Source organism: Schistocerca cancellata, chromosome 5 (genome assembly GCF_023864275.1).
Source record: "Schistocerca cancellata isolate TAMUIC-IGC-003103 chromosome 5, iqSchCanc2.1, whole genome shotgun sequence".
In the NCBI taxonomy this organism is placed as follows: domain Eukaryota; kingdom Metazoa; phylum Arthropoda; class Insecta; order Orthoptera; family Acrididae; genus Schistocerca; species Schistocerca cancellata.
Genome location: NC_064630.1, coordinates 553,647,007 through 553,659,532, shown reverse-complemented (window position 1 = coordinate 553,659,532; position 12,526 = coordinate 553,647,007). Strand labels below are relative to the sequence as shown.

The 12,526-nt window shown below is 36.5% G+C and overlaps 1 protein-coding gene across 1 annotated transcript in view; it reads left to right on the top strand.

Annotated features, from left to right (window-relative positions):
- Positions 1-12,526, top strand: part of LOC126188678 (transient receptor potential cation channel trpm) — a 179,544-nt gene that overhangs the window by 118,210 nt on the left and 48,808 nt on the right. Inside the window, exon 14 of the mRNA XM_049930284.1 lies at positions 1,007-1,186. Coding sequence (XP_049786241.1) covers positions 1,007-1,186 — 180 coding nt within the window. The remainder of the gene's footprint in view (positions 1-1,006; positions 1,187-12,526) is intronic.

Here is a 12,526-nt window from a genome sequence, read left to right as displayed (position 1 = left end):
AGAACTTCATATGTACATCATAATTCATCAGTCATTCAGTATCCTGCTTCTTTCCACTTGGGTTCTTGTGGATGATTCTCATAATGCCAGCCACCTGAAGTGTGATCTGAATATATACCTGTTCATGGGTATGCTTTAAAATCTGATATCTGATTTTAGAATCTTTGTCTCTCCATGACATAATCCATCTGGAATCTTCATGTGTCTCCAGGTCATTTCCAAGTATACCTCCTCCTCTTGTAACTCTTGAATTATGTATTAGTTATTAGTAACTGAAATTTATTGCAGCACCCAATTAGTCTTTCTCCTCTCATATTCCTATGACTGAGCCCATATTCTCCCATAACTTGTCCTGTTCTGTCCTCTGCTACCAAGTTCCCGTCCCCTCTACAATTAATGGATTTTCATCTCCCTTTTACCCATATTACCGATTCAAAGTGCTGCTACACTTTTGCACTGGCATGCATACCTCAACTGTTGTTGTTGCCTCTGATTTTGCTATCATTTCTGATGAGAATAATAATAGATTCAAATTCCCACCTGGCCATCCAGTTTTAAGTTTTCTGTAATTTCCCTAGATCACTTAAGGAAAGTGCTGGGATGGGTCCTGTGAAATGGCACACCTGTTTTCCTTCCCCATCCTTCCTGATCCAATATTGTGATCCATTTCTGATGATCTCATTGCTGACAGGATATTAAACTTTAATCTTCTTTCCTTTCTTTGATAACTTTCTTATTATTCCCTGTCTTTCAAGTTTTGATGTTTTTTCAGACCCCTGAACTGTTAGTTCACTTAGTTCAGATACTGTGTTTGTATTTTATTTATTTACTCAATTATTTATTATAATTTGTTTCCGAATTCAAGGAAAGTTTGTAAATTTAGCATCATATGCTTCATGTACTCACCAAATGGTATACTCTTTTATTCATTTTCAGCCAGAGAAGAACGTTTATTTGTCTTATTTATAACTATGACTTCAGTTTGTTTCTTTATCATTGATTTTAGGTCATACTAGGACTAATATGTCCATTTTATATCGTCACGCAACTTGAATTCAAATCCAAAGAAGAATTGCTCCTCATGCCTCAAACTGAGGAAGAGCATATGGTTGGTCTAGAAGAAGAAACTGAAAGTGTAGAAGGGCATACAAATGGAGGACATAGAAACACAGAGCCTGATGCAGAGGTGTGTATTTGCAGGCACTGTGTCATGCAGTAAATTGTATTGATGTGCTGATGGTTGCTACACAGTGCTGCTTTGGCTGAAAGCGATTATCTCATTTATTAGAATAACTTTGCTGTGTCATAACATTTAGGCTTTTATATAATGTGCTTTGCATTTCAAATTAAAAATGACTTAAAAGCATATTAGAGCTACTATTAATTATGAATTTATGTAAATTCAAATCATTTAGTGATTTACTTTGCTTGTAGCGGCAATAGCTAGACAAGGTATGATTACAAAGTATTCTCTGCATTGTTCATAAATATAAGTAACTTAATTTTCAATAATAATTCTTAGAGCTGATAATTATTAGCTTTTTGACACTAGGATTGCAACTGTTGCAAGTCTTATAATTTTTAATACTTGACATTTCACCGTAATAGTGTAGTTAAGCTAGAGGTAGTCATATTCATCTGCAGGATAAGAGAAGAGCTATGCAGTTCAAAATGACTGGTACAAAAACAGGGAGATGAAAGCAAGGACTATTACCTTTTTTCCAGAAAAGAACCTATAGTCACATCCAGCATTTTATGATCTATTTATCAGGTGGTACAAGATCTATGCACAAAAAAGGTGATACAAACATTAACTCAGGTGTGGGTGGGTTCCTTCATTTGACAAAGGAAAGAAGAGGCTTGGAGAATATAATACTTTTGCAGGAATTAAGTATGAACATTATCGACAACACTAGATCATGGCAGACTTCACCGGACAGGGAAATGAGAAAATCCAGTATTTTTCAAACAGTATGGACAATTCAGCATGAGGTGACCTTTAAATGCTGATTCATAATATTGTACTGTTACCATTTCTAATGTTATCTCAGCTGATCTTCTAGAAAGCCTTCCACTATATAGTCCAAGAATAAGCTTTTGCACCTTATGGAAGTTCTAATTGTAGGTAGCTTTTACTCCTTATACAACAGGAAAAACTATTACATTTCTACATAATAATCAGGAAAATCACAACGTTAAGTAAATGAATAAACATTCAAAAATTGAATAATAGTAATATAAGTAAGATATTATCAATAGATAGCAAATGGAAAAGGAGCATAAAATACACTATTGTTAGGAATTATCACATTATTCATCTCGAATACTTTGAGGAGGCCATGAACAAGCCCATATGACAATGGCTGAGCCAGATCAAATTCTGAATAATTACTAAAAGGACACAATTTTATAAACTGTATCAATTTTAGGATACTTCAATAAGTATTGTTAACAGGATCTTGAATATCCCTGCTAAGAGCAGAAAAGTCTTCAACTCGGATTTCAGTTTTTCACTGGCTGCCTTCAGTGCTCTGTTGAAAATTTATGCTGTGGATGATCTCATTTATTCCATGTTCTTGTCTCTTTTTAGAGGTGACGAAATCCCTGGTCACCAAAACCTATTGTTTATGTTATCTTGCAGTTGTACCTAAGTCTGCTACTGCCTTGTCTGTAGAAGATTATTCTGTCTTTGATCATATGTGATAAGTTAAAATGGTGTGCTTAACTCATATATCTGCTTTTCACAAACAGCATACTACTACTTGAGCAACCTCAGCAAGCCTCATGGGCCAACTCAGATCATCCTTCTCTCCTTTTCTTTCCAAACCATGTAGAAGATATCCCATGGACTAGCATCTCTGAGAGAAATGATATAATAGAAAGTTTGGCTTATCTTGAGCCTCCTTACTTTTAATGAGTAATAATTCTTATACTCTTTATTGAGTGTTGATTGTACACACATCAAAAAAAGTTTTGCATCAGCCCGGTTCCCAGAATTCCTGAAGATAGATGTTGACTGTGGATATTGTATCACAGACACAGTCCCTTTCACTGTTCAGAGATGTCACTAAACCCACCAAAATATGTAAACAACGACGAATAAGCAGAGCCTAGGTATTAGACAGAGGGGGTCTGACAGCCGATCAGTTCCAGTCATTCCACCAGGAAGGAGGTACATAGCTTGTGTAGTCTGTAGTTCATTGATGCCTACATGGTCAATACCATGGTTTGATCGCATCCACATTGTTACTTTGTGCCAGGAAGGGCTCTCAACAAGGAAATTGGACAGGCGTCTCGGAGTGAACCAAAGTGATGTTGTTCAATCATGGAGGAGATACGGAGAGACAGGAACTATCGGTGGCATGACTCGCTCAGGCCGCCCAAGGGCTGCTACTGCACTGGATGACCACTACCTATGGATTATGGGTTAGAGGAACACTGACATCAACACCAACATGTTGGATAATGCTTTTTGTGCAGCCGCAGGACATCGTGATAAGACTCAAACTGTGTGCAATAGGCTGCATGATGCGCAACTTCACTCTCAACGTCCATGGCGAGGTCCATCTTTGCAACCACGTCACAGTGCAGTGCTGTACAGATGGGCCCAGCAACATGCCGAATGGACTGCTCAGGATTGGCATCACATTCTCTTCACCGGTGAGTGTTGCATATGCCTTCAACCAGACAATCATCGGAGACATGTTTGGAGGTAACCCAGTCAGGCTGAACGCCTTAGACACACTATCTAGTGAGTGCAGCAGGGTGGAGGTTCCCTGCTGTTTTGGGGTGGTATTATATGGGGCCGATGTACGCCGCTGGTGGTCATGGATGGCGATGTAATGGCTGTATGATACATGAATGCCATCCTCCAACCAATAGTGCAACCATATCGGCAGCATATTGACGAGGCATTCATCTGCATGGATGAAAATTCGCGCACCTATTGTGCACATCTTGTGAATGACTTCCTTCAGGATAGCAACACTGCTCAACTAGAGTGGCAAGCATTTTCTCCAGACAAGAACCCTAAAAACATGTCTGGGACATATTGAAAAGGACTGTTTATGGATGACATGACCCACTAACCACTCTGAGGGATCCACACCAAATCGCCATTGAGGAGTGGGACAATCTGGACCAAAAGTGCCTTGATGAACTTGTGGATAGTATGCCATGACAAATACAGGCAAGCAAGAGGACGTGCCACTGGGTATTAGAGGTACCAGTGTGTGCAGCAATCTGGACCACCACCTCTGAAGGTCTCACAGTAGGGTGGTACAACATGGAATGTGTGGTTTTCATGAGCAATAAAAAGGTTGGAAATGATGTTTACATTGATCTATATCCCAATTGTTGTCTACAGGACTCTCGGAACCGAGGTGATGCAAAACTTTTTTTGATGTGTGTATGTCACAAGTTAAAACTGTACAGTTGCAAAGGAAAGGGAAGGATCCCATGAGAGTTATAAACTTTGAGTCAGCAATTGAAGTGAGGTCAGATGGCATAAGTGGCAGTGCATTGCCCACAAAAGATACATATCTCATCTTGAGCCCCGATTCATCTCACAGTTTTAACTTGGACACAATCAGTAAGTATATACTCCATGTAGCAAATGAAAATTCTTTCCCAGTGCTCTATCATTAATTATGTTTCATTTCAAAGAATATTAGTTTCCATAAGTACAGTAGTGGTAGAAACATTGTCAGTGCAGACAAAGAGTAATAATTCACTTATTTACTTAAATACCGGTACCTTTAATACTGACTATCATCAATGAGAAGTGATGGTTGGCAACAAACAGATTTAATACATTATTTATCTCAAAAATGTTATTTTCTTTGCGTTTGACATGTTACCTCAGCTGATTTTCAAGAAAATACTGGCTGTTTTGATGATCTGTGTTGTCAGATATGGTTTCACTTCAACTTTAGCTGCATGGTCAAACTAGGATTTCAGGTTTTTACTGTTAATGTAGATAGTTCAGTTTGCTCCCAATAAAACATAATAATAAAAAAAAACTGACAACAAAGAGTGTGGCATCAGAGTCAAGAGTAGGACATTTAGGTGCAGTGCAAGCACTGTGGGATTGTAATTCCATCAACAAAGTTCTATCGCGATGGTCTCAACAAACAAGTCTCTTGTTGGGAGAAACATGTTCCTTGCCATACTATGCTGAGAAGTAAATATATAGACAAAATCAAACTATGGAAAGTCCAGAATAGTGTAATGACAGTATTATGAAAAGGATAGATTGCTACTCACCATATGGCGGATATGCTGAGTCACAGATAGGCACAACAAAAAGACTACCAAGGAAGGTTTTGGCCAGAGGGCTTTCTTCTGAATGAGTGTGTGTGTTGCCTCATTCAGAAGAAGGCCTTCTGGCCAAAAGCTTATTTGTTTAGTAATATTTTTGTTAAGCTTGTCTGTGACTTAGCATCGCTGCTACGTGGTGAGTAGCAATCTGTCCTAAAATATGTTTTATTTTTGAAAGCTCTAAGAGTTTTCACATAAAAGATTTGAGGCATTATTTTCAGAATGATTTTGTAGATTAATTGTTAACAAAATGCAGTTGATAAACAATGGACAAAACAGAATGGGATAACAAGATAAAGTTATTCTTCAAAAATGGTAATGTGGAATCAAAGTCAGATTGTGTTGCATACTTGTTGTGAAATAAGACTGAGGGCTTTGAAAGCAGCTTCTGACATATATTCCAAAATTTGGTTCTTTGAACAACAATAACATCTGAAAACACTTTGAACAACAATAACATGTGAAGTAGTTTTTCAGAAATCACACTTAAAGATAACTGGTTTTATAGTATTAAAAAAACTATAGTGTGATTATAAACTGTAGTTTTTATCTGCTCAACTCATAGGAGAAATGGTTACAGAAAGAAACACTCAGACAGATTGCATTGGGCAGTGCAATATGAGTAGAACAGCTAAACATGAGAGCTTGCACACCAGTGACCATTAAAAATTGGAGGAGAAGACAGCATCAGTCAGAGCATGAATTTGTGCATTATACTACTCTTCCATAGTCAAGCCAGTTGATGAAGGCTTCAGGGTTTGCCTCTATGGGAAAGTTAAATGAGGATACCTCATAAAGAGACTTGGCTTTCTGTGAACTCAATACAATGGCCATAAGCAGTCTGTTTTGTTGTGGGAAAGGGAAAGTAATCACTTAAAAGCAGACCTGGGCTGGAGAATACAGAACTAGTCAAGAAATGCAAGAATGTTGGCTGCTATTCCAACAGACAACAGTGCTACCTCAGCACCGAGCATTTAGTTTTATGATCAAGAATATCATTATACCATGATGCAATCCACAAGTCAGGAAATGACTTTTGTTTCTTGTAATGTTCCCCTATATTTGTATTGTTGGTCTGTTTCTCTAGTGTCACTTCATTTATACCTTTTCCTCTAAAAAAATATGATACTCAAAAAGGAAGATAACTTGTCGCACCAAAAAGTCATGGCACAGTTTTTCTTTGTCTGCATTTGTTTGAGGAGAAAAGCTCTCTCAAAGACACAGACAGCCAGTAAAGAAGAGGCACAAATAATTTTCATGGGAGGTAAACCAATGTGGAAATGAATGAACTGAGGAAGCAACATGATTTTCCTTCTGGGTAGGCAGAGTCTTTCAGTAATTTAACTGCATTATCAAGGGTACTGCATTGTCAAGGGTACACCTTACTCAAAATTATATGGTGAACTATTACCTGTTGCCATTACTGCAGTGACTGGGCTAGGGATACACTCACATACTCTGCAGTATGTGTTCATCAGGATTCTCACCGAAGTGGCAGCAAAAATTTTGAGGAGTCAGGCAAAAATGACAGCTACAAAAATTTTCAGTGATAAGACAAACTAACAAAGCAACTGCAGAGAAGTTTCATAAGTGGAAGCATACATATGTTTTGGACTCCTATTGATTCTAAGAGTGCCTAACAATGTTAAACATAGCTTCAGCTGTAGGACTGCACACTTGATCAACACCAAAAATCTTGAATAGAGAAGATGTGTTCAGTAGATGTGTTTGCAGGAAGGACAATATTTTTTGTTCTGCATTGTTGCTTATGGTGAACACCTCAGTCTCATCCTATTCAAGAATTCATCTATGGTATAGAAGGAGTTGTCAAGGATATATGATTTAAATTAATTTTTGAAGCTATTACTGCTGTCTGTCAGACACCTTATTTCACCAGGCAATTTGTCGAAAATTTTTATAGCAGCATATTTTACCCCTTTCTGTGCCAAAGATAGGTTGAACGAAGGATAGTGTAAGTCTTTCTTTTTTCTGGTATTATAACCATGAATGTCACTGTTGTTTTTAAATTGGCCCATATTTTTGAGAACAAATTTCATTAGTGAGTATATGTATTGTGAGGATGTTGTAAGAATTCCCAATCTCTTAAAAAGATGCCTACAAGATGTACGACTATGAACCTCACACATTATTCTAACCACTTTCTTTTGAGCAGTGAATACTTTTTGTCTAAATGTTGAGTTACCCCAAAATATTATTCCGTATGACATCAGACAGTGAAAATATGTTAGCTTACTAATTTCTATAACCTTAAAATTTTCAATTATTCTGATCGCCAAAGTTGCAGAACCTAGTCGCTTTAGGAGATCCAAAATATGAATTTTCCAATTAAGATTCTCATCTATGTGCACACCCAAAAACTTAATATGCTCTACCCTGTCTACTGACTTCTGTTGATGTGTTATATTTATTGAAGGAACTGTACTTTTTGCAGCAGAAAATTGGATGTACTGTGGTTTTTCAAAGTTTAGAGCAAGCCGTATCATGCTTGACACTCTTTTCTCTATGACATTTTGTTACCAAGCTTTGCATATCACAAAAGAGAGCTGATATTAATAATAAGTATTTTCTACACTAGGTAACTCCATCCGCAAGAATAAAGAATTTTGGCAATTAAACATAATGTTCATCTTCTGCATGAAAATACAAGGCTCCAAATTTGTGTATTAACAAGAATTTACATAGAAATAATTCAATGTGATTTTCTTCTTACAGTCCATATTAATCAGTTTATAACTAGTATTTGTTATGGACAATTGAGTGTGGATTGAGAAACCCATTATTCAATGTAATAATTTTTAATTGACAGGATTTAAGTATCAAGGGCAGAAAAAAAAACTTCTAATTTTATTTTTTAATGTGTAGAAAAATTAAGATACATGTTTTTTATGTGTATTTGAAATTTAATTAATTCAAAATAAAAAGTAAGCTGTGCATGTACATTAATCAGCAGTCACCATGAACAATAACAGTGCTCTCAGTAACACCAAACTCTACAACTTTTAGACCAATCACATATTGTATATAGGATAGCACACTTTAGATCAAAAGTGCAGAGGAAAAAGAGAACTGTTATTAGTACTGCAAACAGATCCATTAACACTGTTTCTGATAACTCTGACATCACATATTTACTCTTAATCAACTGTCATTTGGCATGATTATGTTCTGATTTGTTTCACATTCTTTGGCTTTATTTGGCCAGTGATCAATTTATCATCCACAGTATCAGCAGTAAATTATGGTTTCAAATAATTCAGTGAGGAGTTGCTCATTCTAGTAGTTGTACATAGACATATATGCTGCAAGTCATTATCAGAAGCAATAAAAGAAAGTGTATACTTTCATTGCAATTCCATCAACTTGGGATGGTATTGGTACAGATCATTCAGTAACCAAATGAGCTTCATGAAGAAAAAATGTACTGGGAACATTCTGTGTAGCAGGATATGAAGTAGGCACTTCTGTAAAATTTTAGATGGTATGGGCTATATTGCCTTTTTGTTTGTGAACTTAAAGATTAAAAATCAGTTCTTATGAGGTATGATCAAATACTATGTGGACTGGTTTGTTACTAAATTAAATTGCGAGTAACTGCATGCCTATATCCATGAGTCAGACGCCACCACTGTACATCACTACCTTCCTTATCTGATGAAATTGATAAGCCATTTTTAGATGTCACAGTGTGTCGTATCTTCTCAACAGTCTAAAAACCATCAAACCATTTCTGATTTAAATATGTAAATATAAAGTACAAACAGAAACTCATATAAAGTACAGACAGAAATTCATAAATAAGCACTGCAAGAAAAGGATAAGAAAATATATTTATATGCATGCTAAAAGCCTTTTAATTTGCTTATAGATCTTATGTTATGATTATTTACACATGAAATTCATAATTACACAGCACTTTGACAGGGCGTCCCAGCACGTTGCTGAAAATCTGAGCGTATGGATTAGGTTCCTAGATATATGAGTGGCTGAAAGACTTTTTAAATAATAAAACCCAGTGTATTGTCCTTGACGGTAGATGTCCATCCGAGATGGGGTATTGTCAGGAGTGCCCCAAGGAAGTATGATAGGACTGGTCTGTTTCTCTATATACATAAATTATGTGACAGATAGGGTTAATAGCAATTTAAAGGTTTGTTGACATTTGGTGTACAGGAAGTGAATGTAGGAAGCTACAAGGTGACTTGAACAAAATTTATAGTTGATGTGTTGAATGGCAATTTGTTTCAAATGTATAAAAATGTAAGTTAATGCAGGTGAGTAGGAAAAACAATACTGTAATGTTTGAATACAGCATTAGTAATGTGCTGCTTGCCTCAGTCATAATTACTGAACATCTAGGCGTAATGTACCAAAGTGATATGAAATGGAATGAGCACGTCAGGTTGGTATTAGGGAAGGAGAATGCTCGACTTTGTTTATTGGAAGACTATTGAAAATGTGTAGCTCATCTATAAAGGAGACAGCATCTAGAATGCTATGGTGACCCAACCTTGAGCAATGTTTGAGTGTTTGAGATTCCCAACTGGTCAGATTAAAGAAAGACATTGAAGCAATTCAGAGGCATGCTGCTAGATTTGTTGCCAATCAGTTCTATCAGCATGCAAGTATTACAGAGATGCTTCATGAAATCAAATTGGAATCCCTGGAGGACACACAATGCTCTTTTCACAAGGCACTGTTGTGGGAGTTTAGAGAACCACCATTTGAGGTTGAACGCAGATTGATTCTACTGCTGGCAACATAAAATTACATAAGGACCATGAAGATAAGATGAGAAAAATTAGAGCTCATATGGAGATTTATAGACATTTGTTTTTCCCTCACTCTGTTTGTGAGTGGAACAGGAAAAGAAATGGTACCCTCCACCATGGCTTGCAAAGTATGTATATAGATGTAGATGAAATATGTAATAAAATGAAAATTGTAAAATAATAACAGGACAGAATATGTACTTCAGGAAATGTAATTACAAGTGATGCCAACAGACACAAGTAAAAAAATCTATACCTAACTTGCAGAACTATTAGTTCCTTCCTGACGGAGGAAAAAGTAGGTTTGGGGAATGTTACAAGGAGGAAGAGGTCACTCAGATCCTGGACTGTGCACTCAAAGACATGAGCAAAAGAAAAAAGAAGACTTCAGGCAGCAGAACTCAGGTTTTTCAGAAGAGCAGCAATATATTACTAATTAGCTAAAATGGTCATTTGATCACAGTTGCTGGTTGCCTGTCTAACGGCTTTCAGGGGCAAAACATTTCTTCTTTTTTTCCTTGTGCCTTTGTCCCACATCAGTGCAAGGTCAGCATGGTTATTAACAGATGTGGCATGTTTAATTTAAGGGATGGCTAGATGCCCTTCCTGTTACAGTCCCATACATCCCAGATTGGAATATGTGTACACTAACTGTCTGCATGTATTGTTATTCATGTGGAAGTGAGCAAAAGTTGTTGTTAATCTCTCTGGCGATTCAGTCTGAGGCCAGTGCACCTCTCCATCCCAGAAGTAGTGCTTTAACATGCACAGCTATCTGAGCAGGTAGGGACAACAAAAATTGTATTTTCATTATTACATATAATTACTGATCAAATTTAAAATGCTGTCATAATCTACTCATTAAGAGGTATAATCTCACAGTGAATGTTTAACACAATAAGTATTGAAGCCAGAAACTGTCTTGCCTTGAGGTAGCATAACTCACAGTGCGCAAATTCCTCAGTATATGTTCATCCAATACTGGAGAATGAGACCATTTAATGACTTCCAACAAACTATACACATAATTTCAAATACTTTTGAAACTTTCTCTCATTGACAACCTCACAAAATAATGAATGAAGGGAAAATAGCTTATCATGTAATACATTTTCACTAGTCATGCAGTAAAGCTATAGAATCAGACATGACATTTTAACTTACTACTTCTTTACTACCAATTAACTCTACTCGCAACACATTCACACACAGTATGCACATGTACCACTGAATAGAAAAATGTAAATAGTTCTCAATATCTGTCCAGACAGGAGCAGAATTCTTTGATAGGCCAGAACTGGGGGCCAGTTCCACAAATATTTATGATGGACCATGCCATGCCTGACAGATCTAGTGCCTCAGATTTGAATAGAGGCTGGCCTCCTCCTTGTGTGGTGTAAATTGGTGTTTTTTGTGACTTATCCACAGTCCCACGGCTGCAGTACATGCTTGGCATGCCAAAGACAATGCATTTTATGAGTCCCAACTAAGTCTTGCTGAAAGTATATTGTACAATACAGCATTTGTAAGACGTTATTTGATTGTACTACATTTTTAGGTTTTGAAACTCATTAATATTGTCAAGAAGAATTATGTGTGAAAGCACAAAGAAAACTGGCTGTTGTTGGATATGTACAGTATGTACTCATACATTTCTCAAAAGAAAACCACACAAAATGAGTCAAAATATGGCTTGCCACAAGGCAACATTCCATCTGATTCATGGGAATTCCTATGATAAATGTGAAGGTTTAATATGCTAGGAAGAGTAAAATAATTTGTAATAGCATTATCTGTAAAATGACAGACATAACACAGTTACAAGTCATACAAGTGTGAACACAGTACAAGTGTCATTTTATGGGCACTCACCATAAAGTTAGTTTATACAATTCATCCCTCTCCCCAGCTTCATGCTTCTTTCAAGAGTCCTACACTTCTCTGAGCTCTTTGTTCAAATTATTTAAGGTATTTTAAATGTCTTTGCAGCTACAAGAAGAGGTGTATTTTTATAACCAAACGCATTTTTTTAGTTGAAATAAAACATTATCTGTGGTCTATAATGAAACACATTTACAATTTGGCTTTCTTTGTCTTTTACAGAAGAAGTTGATTTCCATTATATTTTGTGTCCGATTTTCACTCACATCAGGAAACACTATCTGCTTGCACATTTTTGAGGTATCCACTCATTTGGCAATGTTTTTTGTACCACAGTTTCAAAGACAGATTTAAAATACCTACAATTATTATAAAGCAGCTACAGATAATATGGTCTCATAAATGATTCTTTTTTTTCTAAAACTTCATCTCAAATTTTGTAGCTCACATTTTATGGCTCTTTGGTGCTCAGTTGTAATACTATCTATAAATGTTTCTGTCATCTGTTTTTATGCCCTTTTTCTACATTCCTGTTT